The sequence below is a fragment of the Rhinolophus hipposideros genome, assembly GCF_964194185.1.
Source record: "Rhinolophus hipposideros genome assembly, chromosome: X".
NCBI lineage: Eukaryota > Metazoa > Chordata > Mammalia > Chiroptera > Rhinolophidae > Rhinolophus > Rhinolophus hipposideros.
The window spans coordinates 83,975,864-84,000,744 of record NC_138046.1 but is presented as its reverse complement, the minus strand read 5'-3'; the positions used below and the strand labels follow the sequence as shown (position 1 = coordinate 84,000,744).

The 24,881-nt window shown below is 38.7% G+C and overlaps 1 protein-coding gene across 4 annotated transcripts in view; it reads right to left on the bottom strand.

The window, feature by feature from the left end:
• The window catches only part of FAM120C (family with sequence similarity 120 member C), an 88,809-nt gene that overhangs the window by 48,582 nt on the left and 15,346 nt on the right, over positions 1 to 24,881 (bottom strand). For 2 of the 4 annotated variants that reach the window (XM_081044055.1, XM_081044057.1), the window contains exons 2-8: positions 22,805 to 23,051; positions 21,477 to 21,559; positions 16,855 to 16,983; positions 2,761 to 2,863; positions 2,119 to 2,201; positions 1,422 to 1,702; positions 345 to 618 (exon numbers count right to left, since the gene is read on the bottom strand). In XM_081044055.1, the coding sequence (XP_080900181.1) occupies positions 345 to 618; positions 1,422 to 1,702; positions 2,119 to 2,201; positions 2,761 to 2,863; positions 16,855 to 16,983; positions 21,477 to 21,559; positions 22,805 to 23,051 (1,200 nt within the window). The remainder of the gene's footprint in view (positions 1 to 344; positions 619 to 1,421; positions 1,703 to 2,118; positions 2,202 to 2,760; positions 2,864 to 16,854; positions 16,984 to 21,476; positions 21,560 to 22,804; positions 23,052 to 24,881) is intronic. The other 2 variants (XM_081044056.1, XM_081044058.1) reach the window with 1 other exon arrangement.

Sequence of the window (24,881 nt, the reverse complement as noted above, 5' to 3'; positions counted from 1 at the left end):
ACAGCTCTGGAGAAATAGAGGATAAACCAAAGAAAAAGGGCATAGAGCCTCTTCTTAGATCATGTCCGCCCCTGGACCAGAGTCCAAGTTGGTGTATTATCTTCTTCGAAATCTCACAATTACACTTTTCTTGGGGGCCTCATTTACTGCATAGTCCCGTCTCTTGCTGATCTCGCCTCACCTGAGACCTTTAATACAATAAAGGGCCCCAGCACAGTTGGTCTCCTTTTATCTCCCTTCAGATACCAATGATCAGAACTTGTCCTGGCAACTTATAGTTCTAGGAAGTGTGAAGGACACTGTTAGGAGCAGGGAGGTAGGTGGGTGCTGATGTGCTTTCTCACCTTAGTGAGGACATGGTAGATATATGGGTACATAAGACCCCTTCGGTGTCGGTGTTCGGCAACTCGCAAGACTTCTGGCGCTACTGGAGGTAAGGGTGGAATCGTGATGTCCATGTGGTTCCTTGTAGACATAGACAGCAGAGATGGGATGTGGGGCTCGCCATCCCCCAGGCTGGCATCTGAAACTCCAGTATCAATGGGCTGTACCCAGGACCCTCTGTCATCAGTTGGGTCCTCCCATACGGGTGGCTGCTTAAGTGTTTCTGTGACGTGACTAAAAAATGTAGAAACACAGCATAGAGAAGAGAAAGGAGGTGGATAAAGATATTTCAATTCAAGATGTCTATTCTGATCCCAAGGAATCTTACAAACCCTCTGGAAGTCAGAACTCTGGGTTAGCAATAGACCTGATACCTTTCCTCTCAGTGGTCATCACTACCTTCCTGGCTTCTTTCATCTGACACAAACCAATGTGATCAAAAGTTGTGAGGACTATCTTGAATCCTTTGCACCGTGTAAGAGGCAATGTCTAGAGTCTGCTTATGTTCTAAGAAAATAATTACAATTGAAACTGCAAATCTCAAAGCAGCCCTGTTTCCCAGGAATAATCTGCTTGGAGGAATAATCTAGAAACAAATGAGCTAAGACAAAATCCTACTATTTTAATCCTGAGGACCCTGTCTTAGTTACTAAGCAACATAACTGCCTACTCAACTGTTCCAATACTTCAACTCTATAAATTCTTTTCATTTAAAAAAATTCCGTCAACCCCCCTCACAAATTGAGACATGACAGTCATGACATGTAGCACACCCATAACAAGGCTTCCCTAACCAGCTGCCATGCTGCCTTTACTTGAGTGGCCTGTGTATCCGAAAATTACCATCTGTACAGGGGCGAAATGAGCATGAAATGGCCAAGCATACATAGAAAGAGTTTCCCTACTTTACTTAAGAGCAAAGAGCCACAGAGAAAAGCTGGGAACATATACTTCCCCACACCCTTGTCTAGGTTACCAACAAGAGAATACAGATGCTTCAGAAGTCTGTTCCCTTGGGTGCCTATACAGATACTTACTGAGAGCTGGCTTCATTTGGTTCATCACCATCAGAGGAAGAAGAGTGGGAAGAGTCTGGTCCCAGAGGAGATGAGGCTTTGGAAGTCAGGTAATTGGGAAATTGGGGTGTAGAAGAGTCATAAGAGACAGCCCAATTGGCAAAGGGGCTGTTCTGTAGCATGGGGTCCTCAGAAAAAGCACGGGATTCCCCCAAAGCATGGGAGGAGAAGAGGAGAGAGGAGGTGGGTCCCACTGGGAATGATGGTGGATATTTCATTTTCTGGGGCACGTGGTGAGAAAACTAAAGGACAAAACAGACAGAAAAGCTATTTAACATTTTACCAGGCTCCAAGATGGTTCCCTTAAAAATTGTGACATAGTGGATGCTGCCAGGATCAGGGGTTATTAGGATATAAAGGACTTACTGAGAGTAACAAGAAATAATCCTAATAGTGTTGTATGGACAGAATCTTCCAGAGCCAGAACAATGGACCAATCCATGTCTCCTAGTCCACTCTTTAACATGAGCTAATCTACCTTCTCAATGCCCTAGTGGTTACTGATTTGGATGTTTTCATTATAGTTTGCCAGCGTTAAGTTGAGAACGTGACATAGGTATATAGAGCCTTGACATTCTGATAACACTGAATCACCCTATCTCCTAAACCCTAACTCTAATGCTAACAAATGGTCTCAGGCTTCATAGAAGATACTTACCATTGGCTTTCCAGCAGAGATAGTGCCCATTTGATGCCGTGGAAGGGGAGGATTTCCAAGTCGATTATTACGAAAACCTGAAGCTAAGAGAAAGGGCTATAATTTAGTCAATCCTAATAATTCTACCGTGTTACTTTCTGCTAACCCCATTATCACATGAAAAATTATTCATAATAAATAAGTAACAATTTACTGAACAGCTACTATGCACCATGCCAGAAATGTTAAATTATTTCATCTGATAACAACCCTATAAAGTAGGTTTCACAAGCCACATTTCATACAAATGTGACTTGTTAAGATCACACAGCTAATAAACAACAGAGACGAAATTCAAACTCAGGCCTAACCCCACAGATAGGGCTATTTTACATATACCAGGCCATAATGGAGTTAGCACCAAAAGATGCCCAAACTAAGGAAATGGCATTCGACTCCATCTAAAATTTTGAGAAATCAGGGTCAGTCTCATGTCACCTCTCTTATTACATGGAAATCAAAAGGAGAGTGTCTACCAAACAGGAATGACTTCTAGGAGGGGCCAATACGAACAAGTGATTACACTCTGGCCCAAGATTCCCTGAGGGACGGACTCAATTTCCCCTATGGACAGAGCAGCTCCGGGTCAGATGGAAGCCTTACCTAGAAAGGAGGAGGGACCCACTGGCAGCGAAGAAAGTTTGGTTGTGACTGAATAGTACTCAACTGCTTTCTTGAATCGCTCTATTTTATCTTCTGTCCTGGACTGGATGTTGGAACATCAGATGTTCAGAAGAAGAAACAACACGAGAGTATCTTTTTCATGCAATTTATAATTTGAGAGTCAGAACAGTAGCAGAAATCAAATATTTAAAGAAACCCAAATGAGCAATTTTTCATGTTGCAGCAAAGATGAGACAGGGAGAAAGCATTGTAGACCATAAAATCTGCAAAGTTTTTAAAAATTAAGTTTAAAAGTCTACTCACATGTTGTGTTATTCTAAAATGGCCATGTGATATTAGAAAAAAATACATAAGGATGGGGGAAAATTACATAGTACCACCACCCAAAGATATTTTGGTGTGTTTCCTTCCAGTATTTTTTAAAATATTTTTTTTTCTTGAAGTATAGCTGGACTCCTTTAATACACATATTTTTCTATAGTTGATACCTTATGTACAATTTTGTATCCTGCTTTTAGTATAAGACAATTTTGAATGGCCTTGGATTTTATCATTACAAACACATCATAAATTATGTAACTATTTCCCTAATACCTGACATTTAGGTTATTTCTCACATTTGGCTATTGTTAGTTATACAGCAAAGAACATATGTGTACATATAAGTTTTTTCTGGATTTCTTATTATGTCCTTAGGAAAATGTCCCGAAAGTGAAATTACAGGTTCAAAAGGTATGAATATTAAAACCAAAAGCACTTAAACAATATATAAAAACCACAATGTGACACCACTGTATATCCACCAGAATGGCTAAAATGAAAGATTATAAATATCAAGCACTGTCCAAGATACGGAGTAACTAGAACTCTAGTACATTGCTGGTAGGAATGTATGTTGGTTCAGTATAGAAAACAGTTTGGCAGTTTCTTATAAGTTAACCATATATTTGCCACAGGGCACAGCAATCCTACTCCTAAGTATTTACCCAGGAGAAATGAGTACATTTGTCCACCAAAAGTCATGAAGAATGCTAACAACAGCTTTACTCATAATAGCCCCAAACTGCAAATAATTCAAATGCATATCAACAAAAGAATGGATAAATTGTGGTCTCTTCATATAATAGAATACTATACAGTAATTTAAAAAAGAACAAAGTACTGATACATGCAACATACAGATAAATCTCAAAGACATACTGAGTGAAAGAAGACAGACACAAAAAAGTACATATAAAGTCCAAGTAGAAGCAAAACTAATCTATGTCAACAAGAGTAAAAATACTGTTTACCTCTGTGGGTTTGGGACTGATTAAGAAAGGGCTTTTCCTTATGAAGACTTTTCTAATGTAATTAAAAAATCCTCTTGGATATAACTTTATGAACTTCATAACATTTCATCAAGTGGAATATAAGGTATTAAAGTAATGTCTAATTTCTCTTTATAAATAATGCTCTGATAAACATATTTTTACATACGTGTTTTGGGTTATTTCATAGGGAAAATTCTTATAAGTGGAATCACTAGGTCAAAGGATATGGTCATTTTCATAGACTCCTGGCACATGATACCAAATCTCTTCCCAAAACAGATGTCTCAAGTTATACTCTCATCATCAAGCATAAGAGTGCCCAATTTACCATATGGCCCCAGTGTTGACTACTTTCTCCAAAAAAGAAAATCTACTAACTGTAACAAACATTTGTTTCTTATAGAACAATTAAAATACATAATCAAAAAAAAGAAAACTTAAAATATTTATAATCTCATCTCTCAGCGTTTGTAATTATTAATACCCCAGGATCTAGACAGCATTCCAGATCTCTTCATTTGCATGCATGCAGGCACACTAACACGGAAATCAAGACCTCCAGGGCCTCCAGCCTCACAAAGAAACAAAATCACTCTGCTTTCTAAAAAAATTGGACTTAACACAATGGTTTGCAAAAAGGGTTCCATGTCTAAAGAATGTTTGCAAATTACTGACTTACATGGTTGAATAAAGATCCATTGTATCAAGGTTCCATTATTTATGTATTTATTATTTCCTTATTATATTTAATAATATACATAATAATTGAAAACAAGCTCCTAAAAAATACAAGCTATACACAGTGTTCCTTAATATCTCTGCCTCTGCACCCACTTCCTTCCCCAGAAGTGACTGCTATTATCAGTTTGGTGTATGTCATCTCATAACTTTTGCTGTGTTCATATACACATACATACATACACCAATATGGTTTTTTTCTCACACAAATGGAATATCATCGCATTATTTTTTAACCTGCTTTCTGTACTTAATTAACAATATGTCTTGCGAGTGTAGATCTATAGTGCAAAACCCTGAAATACTGAATTATGCATACTTCCTTCAATCTACCACTCTGTTCTGCGCTCTGACAGGCAAACATTTATTCTTCCTTCAAGAGGCACTACTTCTATGAAACCTCTCTCCTGTGAAATCTTTATTGTATTTTTCTTTGTTGTGCTTATTTATTTGTTTCTGCCTTCCTATTTAACCTCAAGTTCTGTGAGGAAAAAGAATAGTTTATTCATATTTATATCCCAGTGTCTAGAATGGGGCCTTGCCTACAGAAGTTCAGGCAGTACTTGATATATGATTGCATTTACTAAAGTTCTACTCTTTCCTTTTATAGATTCACAGATGCCACAGGTAGCAGAGTAGAACCCCACACTTTGACACTATTACCTAGCAGTTTTTGCATGTCTGTTTAGAAAAGCTCTCCTCATAGTTCTACAACTGTCAATAATAATGTTCATGAAAATTATACAGCAACAATGACAAAAGGTTTAAGACGTAATATTAAATGAAAAAAGCAGGTTAAAAACTTTTACACTGAGATGACTACCACATCAAAACACACATGTAAAAGGAGACAAAGAAACATTGTAAAGAAATTAGGGTGAAGTTAGATCAAAGTCTCTGTTTTTAATTTTTTGTTCTTTTTTCTTTTCCAATGAAAAAAGGGATCTTTGTTATTAAGAATAGTCATTGTCCAACTTTTAAAATTCATGAAGCTACAAAGGGAAGCAAAAGCTGTAACACTGAAATATTCAACTGAGCACTTAAAAAATTTTTCCTCCATCTACATACAATGGAATATCATTCAGTCTTAAAAAGGAAGGAAATTCTGACACATGCTACAACATGGATGGACTTTAAGGACATTATGCTAAGTGAAATAAGCCAGTCACAAAAAGACAAATACTGTATGATTCCATGAGGTACCTAAAGTAGTAAAAGTCATAGAGACAGAAAATGCAGTGGTGGTTGCCAGGGGCTTTGCCAGAGGGGGAACGGGAAATTCTCATTTAATGGGCACAGAATTTTAGTTTTACAAGATGGAAAAAGTTATGGAAATGGATGATGGTGGTGGTTGTACAACATTATGAATGTCTTTAATACCACTGAACTGTACACTTAAAATGGTAATGATGGTAAATTTTATGTTATGTGTAAAAAAAAAAACTGGAAGAAAAATTTACTCTCCATCTCAACAGTATCCTCTACTTAACACTAGCATTTCTCCCTACCCAACATGTCAAATTCTTTCTTTGTGGGTCAGTCTCTTCCTAATTGTTTGGCGCAAACAGCTGAAAGTACAATGCAAATCAACAAAGTGAATAAACAAGCAAATCTGTCATTTAAATTAGGATTCCCTAAAGTCAAGGAAAATAATGGAGGACTGTTCACATCATGCTAGGAGCCATTGATGAATCAGAATCTGGTAAAGTATTAGTGTTCAAAACTGTGAAAGCATGCACGAGAGAATTATGAAAGATGATGGCAGGAAAAGCACCTGAAAAGAGAATGATTTGAGTATCAAAAGAATGTAAGCCCTTTGGGAAAATAAAGACCAAGTATACTTTTTATAAAAAACAATGCTCTTTATGATTATGCTAGAACGTTAAATGTGAAGTAATGGATACAAGATGGTGCTGTCACAAAATTTTATCGTGAAAACTTATGTAACTAACCAAACACTGGTATTTCATTCTTTATTCATTAAATAAAATATCTACAGAGAGGTTTCTGTCCTGCTTAAGATGGAGTACAAAAATTCCACCTTGTTCTCACTGAAGGTAGTCATAAAAACCAACAGCAACTATTTGAGGACTCTGAAAAGTGAACAGTAGCAGGACTGGGGAAGAACACCAGAATTCAAAGTACCACTAAATCAAGGGTGAGTTTAACATTTCTTTTTCCTCCATTGTTCACTGATGTGGACATAATGCAATCTGAAATCTGGAAGCGTCCATTGACGTGGACAGAGAAAGCTCCAGGAGAAACCTCAGTCTCGTTCTGGCTTGAAGAGTGGAAAAAGGGTCTCCAAAAACTCAAGAAAGTATACAAAAACACCCCGTTTTTGTTTCTTTTTCTTTTTTCTGTTGCTACGTGTGCAAGCCCAAAGCCAACCTGTGGCGGCAGCAGTGGCAATAGGGGAATGGCAGAAAACTAAAATTGAATAATGGGAACCTTCCTCTCCAATCAGCAGTAGTCTCAATAGGTGGAGTGAGCCTTTGATGCTCGTTCTCTTTCTGTCTTCCTGCTACTTGGCTCCACACACCGAAAAAGGGTGTTCCAAGGAACTGGGAGGTATTGAAGAGATCGCAGACAAGGAGCAGCACATGTATGGATCTGACACTAAACAGCGGACCACAGATTCTGAGAACTGAAGAGATAAACTGCAGCCCACGTCCCAGACTGGCCACTGAGTGGCATATACACAGGACAGATCCCAATAGGTTTGCAAAGGCTTTGAAAACTGTACTGACATTGAAACCAAAGCCCACAGATTGATGGTGAGAACGGGTGGTCTCCACCTAAATGGGTCAACTGCCTCTTAAAACAAAACTATCAACATTCCCCATTATATTGAAAGAAGACCAAGAATCTCATAATATAATACTCCAAATGTCCAAGACCCAATCCGATATTATTTGGCCTTGGACAGAACCAGGAAAATCTTAACTGGAATGGAAGAACTGAATTAATAGATGCCAATGCTGAGACGACACACATGTTGGAATTATCTGACAATGACTTTAAAGCAGCTTTGTAAAAATGCTTCAACATAAGGGGAACACCTTTCAAACAAATAGAAAGATAGAAAGTCTCAGCAAAGAAAGACAATATATAAAGAAGAACCAAATGGAAATTTCAGAACTTAAAAATATAATAACCAAAATTTACATACAGAGAGAATACTAATTAAAAAACAAAACAAAACACAGTGCCTCAAGGATCTATGGGATAATACCAAAAGGTATAACACTGGTGCCATTGTAGTTATGGAAGGAAAGGAGAATGTGGAACAGAAAATTTATTTGAAGAAATAATACCTAAAAATGTCTCAAATTTAGTGAAAGACAAACTTAGAAATTCAAGCTCAGCAAACTCTAAAGAGGATAAATTCAAAGAAATACATGCCAGACACATCACTGGCAAATTTGATCAAAGAATTGAAGAAGAAATAACACCAATTCAACATAATCTCTTCCCAAAAATAGAAGAGGAAAGAACACTTGCCAACTCATTTTATTAGTCCAGCATATCAAAACCAGACCAGACAGCATTAAAAAGTACAGACCAAAATACCTCATGAAAACAAATGCAAAAATACTCAATAAAATACTAGTAATGCAGCAATATTAAAAAGGAATACATCATGACTATATCTTGGGAATGTAAGGATGGTTCAATATTCAAAAATCAATGGACTAAGAAGAAAAACTACATGATCCCATCAATAGATGCAGAAAGTGCATTTGACAAAATACATCCATTCATGATAAAAAATCTCGGTAAACTAGGCATAAACTTCCTCAACCTGATAACATGCAGCTACAAAACCTATAGCTAACATCATTCTTAATGCTAAGTGAATGCTTTCCCTGAAGATCAGGAACAAGACAAGGATATCCTCTCTCCGTACTCCTATCCGACACTGCTTGGAAATCCTAGATACTGCAGTTAAAAAGGCATACAGACAGGAAAAGAAATAAAACTGTCCCTATTTACAGACAACATAATCACCTACACAGAAAATATCAAGAAATATACCAGGCGTCGCCGGCTGGGCTGCGCTGGTAGCCAGGAGGGAGAGACAAGGAGAAGGAGGAGGAGGAGGAGGAGGAGGAGGAGTCCACAGTCTTGCGCTGGGAAGATAGGCAGCCAGCTCTGACATTTGGAAGAGGCTGGGAGGAGATTTTTGCTGGACAAGGAGAGAGGAGACTCCCACACCCCCAGCCACCACCTTTTCCGGCCTGCGAGAGGAGTGTGACGTGGCTGGCCTGGGAGAGAGAAGACCCCTCTATCCCCAGCTCCCACCCTCTCTGGCTGGCCTGGGGCAGGGCAAGGGCAACAGTGGAAGCACTCCCTGAGTTCAGCAGTAAGCGGCAGACGCAGCTCCCGGCTTTCAGCAGCTTAGAGATCTCCTGCCCGCCCCCTCCCACACACCCACCGAAAGAGGGCCCTAAGACTCAGGAGTACTGGGCACAGGGCTGGTTGAGGTACTCTCAGCGTGCATTTGTGCAGGAAAGGACAGAAACTGCACGGTCTCTCTGAAAACTGTCATCCAGACCCCTCAGCCCCTCGCATTTAAATCTACACTCCCAAATTCACTCTGGGCACCAGCTGATCAGCGCTGCCTGCGCAATAGGCAGGGAACTCTTTGGCACAGCGGAGGACAACCTGGAGATTACTTGGTGGGCTTAAGCCAAGACTGGTGCTGCTTTCTGTTTTGCTTTGCTTGGTGTTTTGTTTTTTTTTTCTGCTTGTGATTTGCTTTGTTCTGTCTTTATTCCTTTGATATCTTTGCCTATGTTGAGTGGGGATTATCGGTTGTATTTTACATGTGAATGTACTTGATTTGTTTTCTTTGTTGTTGTTGTTGTTGTTGTTGTACTTGGTAACTTGATTTGTGCTGAAACTGCCCTAACAGGGCCCAGCTTAAGAGGCACAAGATTCAACATATCCAGAAGCCAACTCTGGACCAAACCAGAGTACTACCGGGTTTGACCTACAAGTCACACACCCAGAGGGAATCCTCTGAAGGCACAAGAGCCCATAGAGGCCAAACCTCATTTAAGTGGCCAACCCTCACCCAGCAAAACACCCTGCGGTGGGCAGAGCCAAGTTTCACAACTAGACGGCCTAGGAGTTAAACCCACCTACTCACAAGCAAAAAGCAATTAAAGTTCTTCTTGAACAGGACAATATACTAAACACACGAGCCACCTGTGGAGCACATGCAGAGGAGAAGAACGAAGTAGTCCAAGTCAAATATAAAGGACACATACTACATAAGATAGCCCAGCAAGAACTAAGAGCTCTAGGGGATCTACCTAATACATCAAAGGAAACACACAGAGTCAGTCAGAATGGGGAGACAAAGAAACATGTCCCAAATAAAAGAACAGAAGAAACCTCCACAACTGGAACCAAATGAAGCAGAGGTAACCAACCTTTCAGTGACAGAGTTCAGAACACTGGTGATACGAATGTTTAAGGAGCTTAGAGAAGACATAAAGAAGGATATAGAAATCATAAAGAACAACCAGTTAGAACTAAAAAAGGATGTAGAAATCTTAAAGAACACCAGCTAGAACTAAAGAACACAATTACTGAAATTAAGAACTCACTTGAAGGAATGACCAGCAGGTTAGATGAAGCAGAGGATCGAATCAGCGACTTAGAAGACAAGTTAGCAGAGATCACTCAAACTGAACAACAGAAAGAAAAAAGAATAAAAAACAATGAAGATGGGTTAAGAGACCTCTGGGATAACATCAAGCGCAACAACATGTGCATCATAGGAATACCAGAAGGCGAAGAGAGGAAGCAAGGGATTGAGAACATATTTGAGATAATAATGTCCGAAAACTTCCCTAACATGATCAAGGAAACCAACATACAAGCCCAGGAAGTGCAGAGAGTTCCAACCAGGATAAACCCAAACAGGCCCACACCAAGACACATTATAGTTAAAATGGCAAAGCTTAAAGACAAAGAGAGAATCTTAAAAGCAGCAAGAGAAAGGCAGAAGGTTACATACAAGGGAACTCCCATAAGACTATCAAATGACTTTTCTACAGAAACATTGAAGGCCAGGAGGGAGTGGCAGGAGATACTCAAAGTGATGGAACACAAAGGCCTACAACCTAGATTGCTTTATCCAGCAAGGCTATCATTTAAAGTTGATGGAGAGATAAAGAGCTTCCCAGAAAAGAACAAACTGAAAGAATTTATTACCACCAAGCCAGCATTGCAAGAAATACTAAAAGGACTTCTGTAAATAGAAGAAAGATGAAAACAATTTACTACAAATTTAAAAATGTCAATAACTATGTACCTATCATTAATCACTTTAAATGTAAATGGATTAAATGCTCCAATCAAGAGACATAGGGTGGCTGAGTGGATAAGGAAGCAAGACCCTTGTATATGCTGTATACAAGAGACTCATTTCTAATCAAAAGACACACACAGGCTGAAAGTGAAGGGTTGGAGTAAGATATTTCATGCAAATGGAAGCGAAAAAAAAGCTGGAGTTGCAATACTTATATCTGACAAAATAGACTTTAAAATGAAGAACATATTAAAAGACAAAGATGGGCACTATATAATAATAAAGGGTCAATCCGACAAGAGGACATAACCCTAGTAAACATCTATGCACCTAACATAGGAGCACCTAAATATATAAAACAGGTACTGATGGACATAAAGACAGAGATCAACAGCAACACTATCATAGTAGGGGACTTCAACACACCTCTTACAACAAGGGGCAGGTCCTCCAGACAGAAAATTAATATGGAAACAACAGCCTTAAATGATACTTTGGAGCAGCTAGATTTAATTGATATTTTCAGAGCATTTCACCCCAATGCTGCAGAATACACGTTCTTCTCAAGTAAGTGCACATGGAACATTTTCCAAGATAGATCATATGTTAGGACACAAAACAAGCCTTGATAAATTTAAGAAAACTGAAATCATACCAATTGTCTTCTCTGACCACAGAGCTATGAAATTAGAAATGAACTACAGGAAAAAAAAAACCAGGAAGACACACCAATTCATGGAGGCTGAATAACATGTTACTAAATAATGAATGGGTCAAGCAGCAGATCAAAGAAGAAATCAAAAGATATCTCGAGACAAATGAGAATGACAACACAACAAAGTGGGAGGTATAACGATACCTGATTTCAAACTATACTACAAGGCTACAGTAATCAAAACAGCATGGTACTGGCATAAAAATAGACACATAGATCAATGGAACAGAATAGAGAGTCCAGAAGTAAATCCATGCCTATATGCCCATCTAATCTACGACAATGGAAGCAAGAATGTACGATGGGGTAAAGACAGTCTGTTCAATAAGTGGTGTTGGGAAACCTGGAGAGACACATGCAAGAAAATGAAGCTGGACCACCTCCTCACACCATACACAAAAATAAATTCAAAATGGCTTAAAGACTTATATGTAAGATCTGAAACCATAAAATATCTTGAAGAAAATATAGGAAGAAACTTCATGGACATTACCCGGAGTAAGATTTTCACTGATATATCCCCTCGCGCGAGGGAAGTAAGAGAAAAAATAAACATGTGGGATGACATCAAACTAAAAAGTTTTTTCACAGCAAAGGAAACCATCAATAAAACAAAAAGGGATCCTACTGAATGGGAAAAGATATTTGCCAATGATATATCTGATAAGGGATTAATATCACAAATCTATAAAAAACTTACTCAACTCGACTCCAAAAAAACAAACAACCCTATTAAAAAATGGGCAGAGGACTTGAGGAGACATTTTTCTAAAAAGGACATACAGAAGGCTAGAAGACACATGAAGAAATGCTCAACCTCACTAAGCATCAGAGAAATGCAAATAAAAACCACAGTGAGATACCACCTCACTCCAGTCAAAATGGCTATCATCAATAAATCAACAAACAACAAATGCTGGCGCGGATGTGGAGAAAAGGGAACGCTAGTGCACTGTTGGTGGGATTGCAGATTAGTGCAGCCACTATGGAAAACAGTATGGAGGTATCTCAGGAATCTGAAAATGGAACTACCCTATGATCCAGTAATTCCACTCCTAGGCATCTACCCGGAGAAATCCAAAACTCCAAATCAAAAATCAGTATGCACTCCTATGTTTATTGCGGCACTTTACACAATAGCCAAGATATGGAAACAACAGAAATGCCCATCGGTCGATGACTGGATTAAGAAGCTGTGGTACATTTATACAATGGAGTATTACGCAGCCATAAAGAAGAAAGAAATCTTATCATTTGCAACAACATGGAGGGATCTAGAGAACATTATGTTAAGTGAAATAAGTCAGAAAGAGAAAGACAAGTACCATATGATCTCAGTTATATGCGGAATCTAAAGAAAAGAATATGTGAATGAACTAATCAGAAACAGTTTTGGGGACACAAAGAAAAAACCGAGAGTTGTTAGATGGGCGGGGGGGGGGGGGCTTGGGGATAAGGGGAAAGGTGAATGGATTAGGAAGCAGCTGGTAACCACAAGATGGCCTCAGGGTTTTCTGAAAATTAATTTGGGGAACTTATTCATTAATGTTGTAAAGATTTTGTTGGGTATCCGATGGACATGCGTCCTATTTGGGAGACCAGCTCAGAGATACTGTGGATGCCTGATCATGGCATTGTACACCAGAAGCTAAACATTAATGAATGCCAACTATAATTTTATATATATAATGTGATGGCTTGGTGTGAGGTTGGAGGGATAGTGGATGGGGGGAGGGGGGTTCACAGTGTGAGGGATATAAATGATGAATGTCTAAGTATTACCTTGTCTTGTACACCTAAAACTAATAAATTAAAAAAATAAAAATAAAAATAAAAAATAAATAAATAAAAAAATAAAAATAAATAAATAAATATACCAAAAAACTGCTAGTGAATTTAGAAAGGTGACCTTGTGGTACAAGGTCAACACACAAAAATCAATCATATTTTTATATACTAGCAATGAACAATTAGAAATTGAGATGAACAAAAGTATAGCCTTTACAATAGGTACTCAAATATTAAATACTTATGTATAAATATAAAAAGAAAGATATATAAGAATTGTATGCTAAAAACTATGAAACACTGATAAAAGAAATCAGACAACCTGAATAAATGGAGAGGCATAATGTTTTCTGGGATTTGAAGATTCACCAAATTCATACACACACACATAGAAACACACACACACACCCACACCCGGGGATACCAAAAAATTTACACAAGTGGACATTTTGGTCAACGTTACTCAAGCAGTAGTTTGCTGTAATCAGAAGTGTCTGGACGCTGATGGCTACCACCTTGAGCACCTCTCGTAATAGCAAAAGTAAAATGTGACTTGTATTCATTCATCTTTTGTTATCGTTATATATTCAGTATTACAATTGTAATACAGTTTTCCTTTCTGAAAATGTGTATACTTTTTTTGGCATACACACACACACACACACACACACACACACAAAGAGGTTATATAATGTTTGAACAGGACTATGCCCTATGCCTAAGCATTCTCAGAAGTCTCTTTGCATATGCCAATCTTTTCTTTTTTTTAAATTAAATTTATTGGGGTGACGCTGGTTAGTAAAATCACACAGATTTCAAGTGTGCATTTCTATAATACATCATCTATATATTGCATTGTATGTTCACCACCCAGAGTCAGTTCTCCTTCCATCACCATATATTTGATCTCATTTTCCCTCTTCTACCACCTTCCCACCCCCATTACCCTCTGATAACCACTAACTGTTGTCTGTATCTACGAGTTTTTGTTTGTCTTGTTCCTTGGTTGCTTTCAGTTTTATATTCCACATCTGAGTGAAGTAAGTCATACGGTTCTTGACTTTTTCTGTCTGACTTATTTTGCTTAGCATAATTATCTCAAGATCCATCTGTATATTGAAAGGAATCCCGATTATAATACCAGCAGGATTTTTTTGTAGATATAGACAAGATTATTCTAAAATTTATATGGAAAGGCAAAGAAACTAGAATAGACAAAATAATTTTGAAAAAGCATTAAACTGGAGTAACCATATCTGAAACTAAAAAAAAAAAAAACAAAAAACGGAGGAATCACTATCCAATTTTAAGACTTACCATAAAGCTACAGTATTCAAGACAATGAGCTATTTGCAAAGAAAAAGACACATAGGTCAACTGAACAGAAGAGTCCAGAAACAGATCCACACAAATGTGGACAATTGATTTTTGATAAAGGCAATTCAATGGAGAAAGCACAGTCTTTTCTACAAACCGTGTTGAAATAATCGAACATCCATATGCAAAAACAAAATGAAACACTCCATACTTTATACAAAAATAAACTCAAAACAGATAATTCGACTTTAAAAGTAAAACTATATCATTTTTAGAAGAAAACGGGAGAATTTGTCATGCCTGCAGTTAGGCAAAGAGTTCTTAGACATGACACTAAAAGCAAGATCCATAAAAGATTAAAACTGGTAAAAGTTTAAAACTTTTGCTTTGCAAAAGACACTGTTAAAAGAATGTAAAGACAAACTACAGACTGGGTGAAAATATTTGCAAATCAGATATCTGACAAAGGACTTGTATGCAGAACATATACAGAACTCTCAGAACTCAACAGTAAGTAAACAAATAACCCCATTTAAAAAATGGGCTAAAGACTATTAACGAACAGACCACATTCTTCAAAGAGGATATATGGATGGCAAATAAGCACAAGAAAAAATGTTCATCATTAGTCATTTGAGAAATACAAATTAAAATTATGATGAGCTACCACCATACACCTATTAGAATGGCTATAAAAAATACTGGCAATAATAAGTACTGATGAGAAATGGAACAGCCACTGTACAAAATGGTTTGGCAGGGTCTCATAAAGTTAAAGTTATACATATATTTACCAGATGACCCAGAAATCCCACTCCTAGGTATTTATATTAGGGAAATGAAAATTTATTTTCATACAAAAACCTGTACACAAATGTTTACAGCAGCTGTATTCAAACCACCAAAAATTGGAAACAACCCAAATATCCTCTAGGGATGAATGGATAAACAAACGAAGGTATACCCAAGGTATATTTGGAAATAAAAACAAATTGATAGATGAAATATGTAACAACTTAGACAAATTTTAAAGGCATTATGTTGAACGAAAAATGCCATTCTCAAAAGATTACATACTGTATGACTGTAGTCACATGCTCTTCTCTAAAAGATACAACTACACTGAAAGAACAGACTGGTAGTTGCCAGGAGATAATGGTAAATTTGGGTGTGATTGCAAAGACACAGCCGGAGAGATTTGGGGGTGGTTCAACTGTTCTGATCTTGAATGTGATGGTGGTTACATAAATCTAATTTAGTCTGTTAAAAATTCAAAGACCTATACACACATATATATAAAAGTCAGTCTTACTGTATGTTAATTCCAAAAACAAAACTGGAAAACCCAGAGTACAAGATTAAATCAAATTGTTAAAAATAAAACTAACATTAACGTTTAGTTTCATAAGACAAATCCCAATCCAGCCTTTTTTTCACTACTAACAATAAAATATTGATTCTTGTTTTATGTGGATCTACTTTAAGTATCTTTTTCATTACCCATTACCCTCCACCAAGCAAGACATCCTTTATATTAAAATATACATTGAAACAATAAAGAGTAGAAGGACATATGCTAGAGTGACAATACAGCAAGTTGTTTCTGGGTAATGAGATTTATGTGACATTTTTTCTTTATTTTCCAGAATGAGCTTGGATAACTTTTGAAAAAAATCAGTGGAAAAACGGTAAAGAACGCTTTCCATCCAGGCCCTTTTAATGTTTTCTCAAAGAAACCATCGGGCTCCAGCCTATAAAAATGGAGGCGACAAGCAGCTAGGAGAGAAGGCAGGCAGCACCTGAAAGATCAGATGTGCCAGTGGTACTGGTGAAGGTAAGAAAACTAGTAACTCTTAGAAAAGGGGAGGCTAACTCACCTGAGACTGTTTGAAAACATCCTTCCCAACCACATCCAGGTTAGAGGGGTCTTTGATGGAACTAACATACTCAGAAACAGCCTTGATCACCACATCACAGGGAGGAAGAACCAGCTGATGAGCTCGGACCTAGAAGGGTTAGATAAGCAAAGAACACTTGACTTCACACGAGTCACTAAGAAAAAGGGTGAGGTTGGGGTGAGATCCAAAATTCAAATTTGGTAAATCCACTGAAAGACAGGTAAAATCTTTTCTATAAAAAGTTTTCCCCCTAATTCTCAGTACAGAATACTTTGAAGAGATTGAAAAGTATAAAAGAAAGATAAAATCCTATCATCCATAATCTTACTACTACAGAGATAACCAATGTTTTATGACACTGCCATAATTAATCAGTTTTCTTTCATGATATGTTTTGGCTGCTTCCAATTTTTTTCTATTAAAGGTAATGTCGAAATATGTAGACCATGTTTGGATCCCGGTTTGAACTAACCACAAAAAGGCCTTTTTGAGACAATCAGGAAAATCCAAAAATGGACTGTATATTAAGATGATAAAAAGAAATTATCAATATTGTTAGGCGTAATAATGGCATTGTGCTTATATATGAAAATGCCAATATGCTTTAGAGATGCATATCAAAGAATATGGAAGTGAATTGACTTGAGGTATGGAATTTACTTTAAAATACATTAGCAGCAGCAACAAAAAAAGCCCCAACAATTGTGGCCACATCTTGATAACTGCTGGAGCTGGAAGATGTTACAATGGTAGCTCACTATGTTATCATATTATTTTCTCTACTTTTGTGATGCTTGAAAATTTTTAATATAAAGGGTTTTTTTTAAATTTTTTATTGGGGAAGGGAAACAGGACTTTATTGGGGAACAGTGTGTGCTTCCAGGACTTTTTTCCAAGTCAAGTTGTTGTCCTTTTAGTCTCAGTTGTGGAGGGCGCAGCTCAGCTCCAGGTCCAGTTGCCGTTGCTAGTTGCAGGGGGCGCAGCCCCCCATCCCTTGCAGGACTCAAGGAATCGAACTGGCAACCTTGTGGTTGAGAGCCCGCATTCCAACCAACTGAGCCATCCGGGAGGCAGCTCAGCTCAAGGTGCCGTGTTCAATCTTAGTTGCAGGGGGCGCTGCCCACCATCCCTTGCAGGACTTCAGGAATCCTTGTGGTTGAGAGCCCACTGGCTCATGTGGGAATCGAACCGGCAGCCTTTGGAGTTAGGAGCACAGAGCTCCAACCACCTAAGCCACCGGGCCGGCCCTAAAGGTTTTTTTAATGCTGTGATAAAATATAGGTATGATTTGTCATCCATTTCCCAATTATTTAATTACAAGCTTCCTAAAACAGCAGTAAGTACTGAGTCAAAGGGTATAAACTTCTTAAAGTCTTTTTATATAAATTGTTTAGGCAAAAACCTGTACCATTCATTCCTTCAAAAAATATTTACTGCCTACTGTGTGCTACGCACTGTCCTAGGCACCAGGGATACAGTTGTTAACAAGATAAACAAAGATCCCTGCCCTCATGGGAGCTTACATTCTAGTGTAGGTGTGATTGGATGGGGTGAATGGAATCAAACAAACAGAATAAATAAGTAAAATGTATAGTGTGCTTGATGTAGACAAGTGGTATGGAGAAAATCTAAGCATAGAAGGGGCTAAGAAATGTGTTTGTGTGTGTGTGTGTGTGTGTGTGTGTGTGTGTGTGTGAGAGAGAGAGAGAGAGAGAGAGAGAGAGAGAGGGAACGTGCACACATGAGCAGATAATTTTATTAATAAATAGAGTGGTCAGGACAGGCTTCACTGAGAAAATGACATTTGAGAAAACCTATAGGAGTGAGGAAATAGCTATGTGGGAGGAAAAAAACCTTCTAAGTAGAAAGAATGGTAAGTGCAAAGGTTCAAAAAGCAAAAGAAAGGGAAGATGAGATCACAGCTGTAATGGGGCTAGACAGTATAGGGCTTTGCAGGCCATGGTAAAGACTGGGTGAGCGATATGAAGAGCCACTGGAGAATTTCAAAGAGAGAAGTGACATGATCTGAGTTGGTTTTTAAAAGAATCACTCTGGCTGCTGTATTGAGAATAAATTTGGAGGGAGGGGGTGACAGAAAAGAGAGCGAGCAGAAGACCAACAGTTAGTAAGCTGTTATAATAATCCAGGCAAGAAAGAATGATGATGTGACCAGGGTAGTAGCAGGGAAAACTGGTGGTATTTGATCACAGGGGAAACGTGGGACATGAGAAAGAGAGAGAGAGAAGTCAAGGATGATTCCAAGGTTTGTAGCCTGAGCAACTGGAAGGATGAGGTTGCCATTAATGAAAATGGGGAAGGCTATATGGGAGGAACAGATATAGGGAAGAGATCAGGAGTTTCCATTTGGACATATTTCTTTGAAGTATTTAGTAGGTCATTAGATATTAGAATCTGGAGTGCAAGGAGGAAGGCAAAGCTGGAGACATATATTTAGGAGTCATCACTGGATAGATGGTATTTAAACTCATGAGACTAGATGTGATCAATTACCAAGGCAGTGTCTGTAGGTAGAAAAGAGAAAGGACTAAGGATAGGACTATGGGACATTCCAAAGTTAAGAAGCAGGGAAGACAAGGAAGCAGCAAAGAGACGGAAGCAGTAGCCACTGAATGAAGTAGGAAGGAAACCAGAAGATAGTGTCCTTACAGCCATGTGAGAAACATGCTCTATAGAAGAGAGAGTGAGCTGGGGCTGGCCACTGCATTTACTAACATCAAGGTCATGGGTGACTTTGTCAAGAGCAATTTCAGCAAAGCACATTGAAGAGAGAACAGGGAAAAGGGAGAGTAAATAGTTGAAGTATAGACAACTCTCTAGAAGAGTCTGACACAAGGGAAGAAGAAATATGGAGCAGTAGTCTGGGTGGAGGGAGTGAGGTTGAAAGCAGATTTTTGTTTTATTTTGGGGGTGCATGTTTATATACCTGATGGGAAAGAGCCAATGAAGAGAGGGAAACTGAAGATGCAGGAGAAAGAGGGGAGAACTGCTGAAGTGATGCCCATCGGTTAGCTAGAGGGGAGGGGATCTGGGGGAAGGGGGTGGTGTTAGATAGGATCATGGACAGGTCCTCCAGTTAACAGCAGGCAGGCAGAGCATCTGGGCGCACAGATGCATGCAGGACAGATGAAAGGGTGGGAGTGCTGGAAGTTCTCTTCCCACTGCTTCAATTTTCTCAGTGAAATAGTAAGCCAGGTCATGAGCTGAGAGTGAGCGAGGAGGAGGGAGTATTAGAGGCTTGAGGAGAGAGCAAAAGGTATGAAATAGTTGTCTGGGAGAATAAAAGAACTAGGGATATAAATACAATCACCTACTTACACTACTACCATAGCCTTGATAGAAATGGGTAGATTAATTTTTATGTATTTGCTGAACTGTTAGGTTAAGAGAAATCACACGGCTCAATTAATTTGTATGTCTGATCACCAACCAGGGAAGTGTAGCATTTAGTCACACTATTGGCAACTGTACTTCTTTTGTGAATTGTCTGCTTCTGCCCTTTACTCATCAGTTCATTTATTGGGGCATTTGTATTTTTCTTCATAGGTTTGTACAAATCCTTTAAATATTAAGGGTGTAAGATAACAGAAAATATATATTGGTCTCTGCCTCCAGTTCCTGGCACAGAGCTTCTGATACCCTTGCAATATCCTAAGTGGTATGGTCACTAGGAACATGTCTTGTTCTATTGAGGTGACTCTGGGTGGGCTCCTGGAGAGTTCCTGGATGAGAGCTGGTTACCGGCAAGACCAAGCTACGATTAAAAGCTTGGAGCTTTTAGCCCCACCCCCATTCTCTTGAGAAGGGAAAAGGACTGAAAATGAAATTAATGATCAATCATGCCTACGTGATGAAGCCTCCATAAAATTCCAAAAGTATGGGGTTCAGTGAGCTTCCAGGTTAGCGAACACATCCACACTAGGGGATAAAGCACCCCCACGCCATGGGGACAGAAGCTCCTGCACTTGGGACCCTCCCAGACCTCACTCTATGTATCTCTTCATCTGGCTGTACATCTTGTATTTTATCACATCCTTTAATAAATTGGAAAACGTAAGTAAGTGTTTTCCTGAGTTCTGTGAGCTGTTCTTGCAAATTAATCAAACTCAAGGAGAGTGGTCATTGGAACCGCTGACCTATAGCAGATTGGTCAGAAGCACAGGTGATAACCTGGGCTTGCAACTGGTGTCTGAAGTTGGGGGGGTGGGACAGTTTTGTGGGACTGAGCCCTTAACCTGTGAAATCTGATGACATCTCCAGGTAAACAATATCAAAACTGAGGTGAACCGTGGGGGGGGGATCCATATATTTAGCGACCAGAAGTATCAGAAGTGACGCATTCTGTGTGAGTGTGGTAGCAGGGTGAAAGTAAAGGAGATATACAGGAAAGAAAGACAGAGGAGGGAAGAACTGGAGGTGGAAAACGGAGTTTTCTTTTTATTAAAAGAGTATTGATCATAATTACAAATTTTGTAAGTATTTTGGAATATTTTAAACCTAACAAAAGATAATTATTCTATCAAAACTCCAATCAAAACCTGATGTCACGGATGTATGTATATGCAGGAAACGGGGCACATTACCTTCAGTGATGCAAGGGGATGTTCTGGTCCCAAGAGGCTCCAATGAAAAGCAGCCAGGTCCTCATCTGGGAGAATGTGGTTACCTATAAAGTACATTTGTCATTTACTGACTGTGCACATGTTTTTAGACACTCCATGCCATGAAAGGGCTTCTGGGAGAGAAAATGATCAAATAATTCACATCAATCTATATTCTTAATATAATGACTATAACTAGCTATGTGTTGATTACCTGTGTATCACATGCATTATACGTATCATCTTTATGATAATCATGTACGGTATTATTGTCCCCATTTTACAGATAAGGAAACTGAGGTTTGGACAAATCTGGTGACTTGGTCTAAGGGGGCATGGTTAATAAGTGCTCAGAATAAGCTCAGAATAACACCAGAATAAGAAGCTCAGGACTGTCTGACTCCAAAGCTTATGCTATTTTCTATCACCTAGTCATGCTGCCTTTTGTAATAACAGCTACAACTGCCTGACTAGTAAGTGCTGGGCATTTCATGTATCTCATTTCATTTGATCTTATCAGTAACACCATGAGGTACTATCATTCTATTTCACAGAGGAGGAAACTGAATCCAGAGAGGTGTAACTTCAGTGATTTGCCAAAGGCCTAATTCCAAAACTTTGCTGACTCCGTGAGATTATCCAAACTCAACCCCTTTGGGATTACAAACAGTTCACCCCTGAGATAAGATACTAACCTTCATCCTGCCAATACTTGGAAAACCAACTCAAAACATAATCAACAGTCTGTAATTTACTCTGAAATATGTCTTTAAAAGACAGATGGACAGATAGCTAGAATGGATAGATAAAGCAAGTATAATAAAATGTTAATAGCAGAAAACAGGTGGTAGATACAGGATTTTCACTATAAAATTCTTTTAATTTTGCTATATGTTTGGAAATTTTCATTATAAAATGTTAGCACAACAGAAGCAAAAAGAAAAACATAACAATTTGTGTCCATGATCCAAATTTAGAAACTGGGGAAGAAATACGAATGCTCTGAGTGGGACACCAAAACTGTCTAGGGCTACGAAAACATTTGGCCTAAGATAGTACTCTGCAAAAAATAGTTATGGAATGTTAAAAAAGAATTTAATAAGAATCAAAATAATATTCTGGAATACCCTGTATTAATTCATAAGACAAACATGCTGAGTTTCTACTAAAGCCCAGAAGCACAGCGTTGGCATGCGGACTTTCAGAAGATAAATCCAGTAACGACAGACTAAATTGCTCTGGTCTTCATCTCTTATTATAGGAAGGGGAAACTTTACTAATCACTGGAGTCTGTTCTTGGGACTACCTACCTAGCAGTGCAGCAAATATGGGAAAATTCATCCGCTTCAGGCCCAGCTGCTTGGCCACCTCCTGCATCAGGAACTGGTTGGTAGTGAGGTTCTTCCCATTCCAGCTCAGCTTCAGAGCATGGGAACTGTAGTAAAAGGGAATATTGTAGAGAGCATACTCGGAGTCATGGGCAAGAAGGCCATGGAAGCCATTTTCCCTCAAAAAAGCCACCACTTCCAAATGGTGGTCTTCAAGGCTCTGAAAGACCTAGGAGGGAAGAAAAGAAGAACAGGTCATACAACAGAAGTTGACCTGTATTTGGTTAGAAGTCAGGAAGTTTAGTAACTGAACTTTGCAGTTTGTTAAAACTTAAGATTATATGAGGCTCAACAGAATACTCTTTTTTAAAAAAAGCCTCTTCTATAAACACGGGCAGCATTAACCACATGTTCATTCAAATGCCCAGAATTTTTTGACTCCTTTCATGAAATTGAGGCCTGCGGCTCTTCAAAAGAATACTGAAATGAACATGGTATATGAATTTTTACTTGAAACAATGACAGCAGAGACATTCGTTAGATAATAGAGCTGTTAGTTATTGCTCAGCACCTCCACCCACCGTGCATACTTTACATACATTATCTCAACTTCAGAACCATGGCCAATGTAGATATGGATGAGAAAACCACGGACATAGACAGAAAGGTTAAACAACAGATAGCTAAATTCTGAATCTATGTCCATCTAACTCTTTTCTAAACAAATCCTTGCTTTCCTTCTTAGGAGGATCTTAGATGGCAAGACACCCAAATAGGTCACTTCCAATAAGTGGGGTCAGAAACTTCACCCCATTTTAGAAATGGGAAAACTAAGGCTCCAAGAGGTTGGCTGTCCCCAAAGTTACATGAGTGACTGTAGACAGGATTCAAACCCAGGTTGATCTGCCTGCAGAATGCACGCTTTCCATTGCACCAGGCTTCTTCCTGGAGAGTACTGTTTTTTATGTAACAGAGGCAGACGTTAAGTGCCCTTCCTGAGTATGCCTCTGTTGCTGCACTAGTACATGCTGAGTACTGGTTCCACCACACTAAGTACCTTGACGGCAGAAAATTTACTTATCTCTGTATTCCTGGCTCCCACATAAGACCTAGAACATAGTATAATGAATAGTAATGGCTAACCGATACTAAACATGTACTATGTGCTAAGCAATGTTCCAAGTACTTTACATGTATTAACTCATTTAATACTCAACACAATCTTATGAGGCCATAACTATTATTCTTATACCCATTTTACATTATTATCCCTAAGGTCACATGGCTAGAAAAAGCAAGCCTGGATTTGGGCTCAAGAGCCTGTAGATTGTGATAATTTTGTCGAACTAAACTGACCTATTTCTTCATTTAAGTTGTGAAAAAATGGTAGTTTTCTGGAGTCTGACAGGAGTTTCAATGCATTAAGCTTTTGCTAGGCTATGGAACGAAACTCTAGTTACAGTATAGTCATGTCGCACATTAAGTCACACAAGGAGAGGGACACTGGTAAGCAGAGAGCAAAGCAAGGTCTGTGTTTGGTTTCCAAAAATCCTTCCTTTGCACTGCAACATACTTATTCCTAAGTTATGATTAATTCGAGATGGGGCAGGGTAGTACAGTTTTATGCTGCCACCTGGTGATAGTTTCTTCCAGCATACCTTTCATACAAGTCACTGAGAATTCATCTACCTTTATCAGGTATAGTGCTAAGTACAATATGTTCTCTCCCATCACCACACCCTAACCATGCAAGCATTTTAAGTCCCATTTTACAGATGAGGAAACTGAGGCTTAGAGAACTGAGGGGCCATGCTCAAGAACACAAAGCTGGGAAACAGAAAGCTGGGTCAGACTGACACCACAACCCATGCTTTTTCTACTACAACATATTACCTTTAGCTGGTCTAAAGGTGATTATGCCACCATCCATGTGATTTCAACTCCAGAAAGCCAGAGACTAGCCTAGTGATTTTTAATTCATCTAGTGGCTCTTACAACACTAGGAATGTAAACCACAATCACTTGGAGCCCATTTTTCGAAATATACAAACCTGTGCCT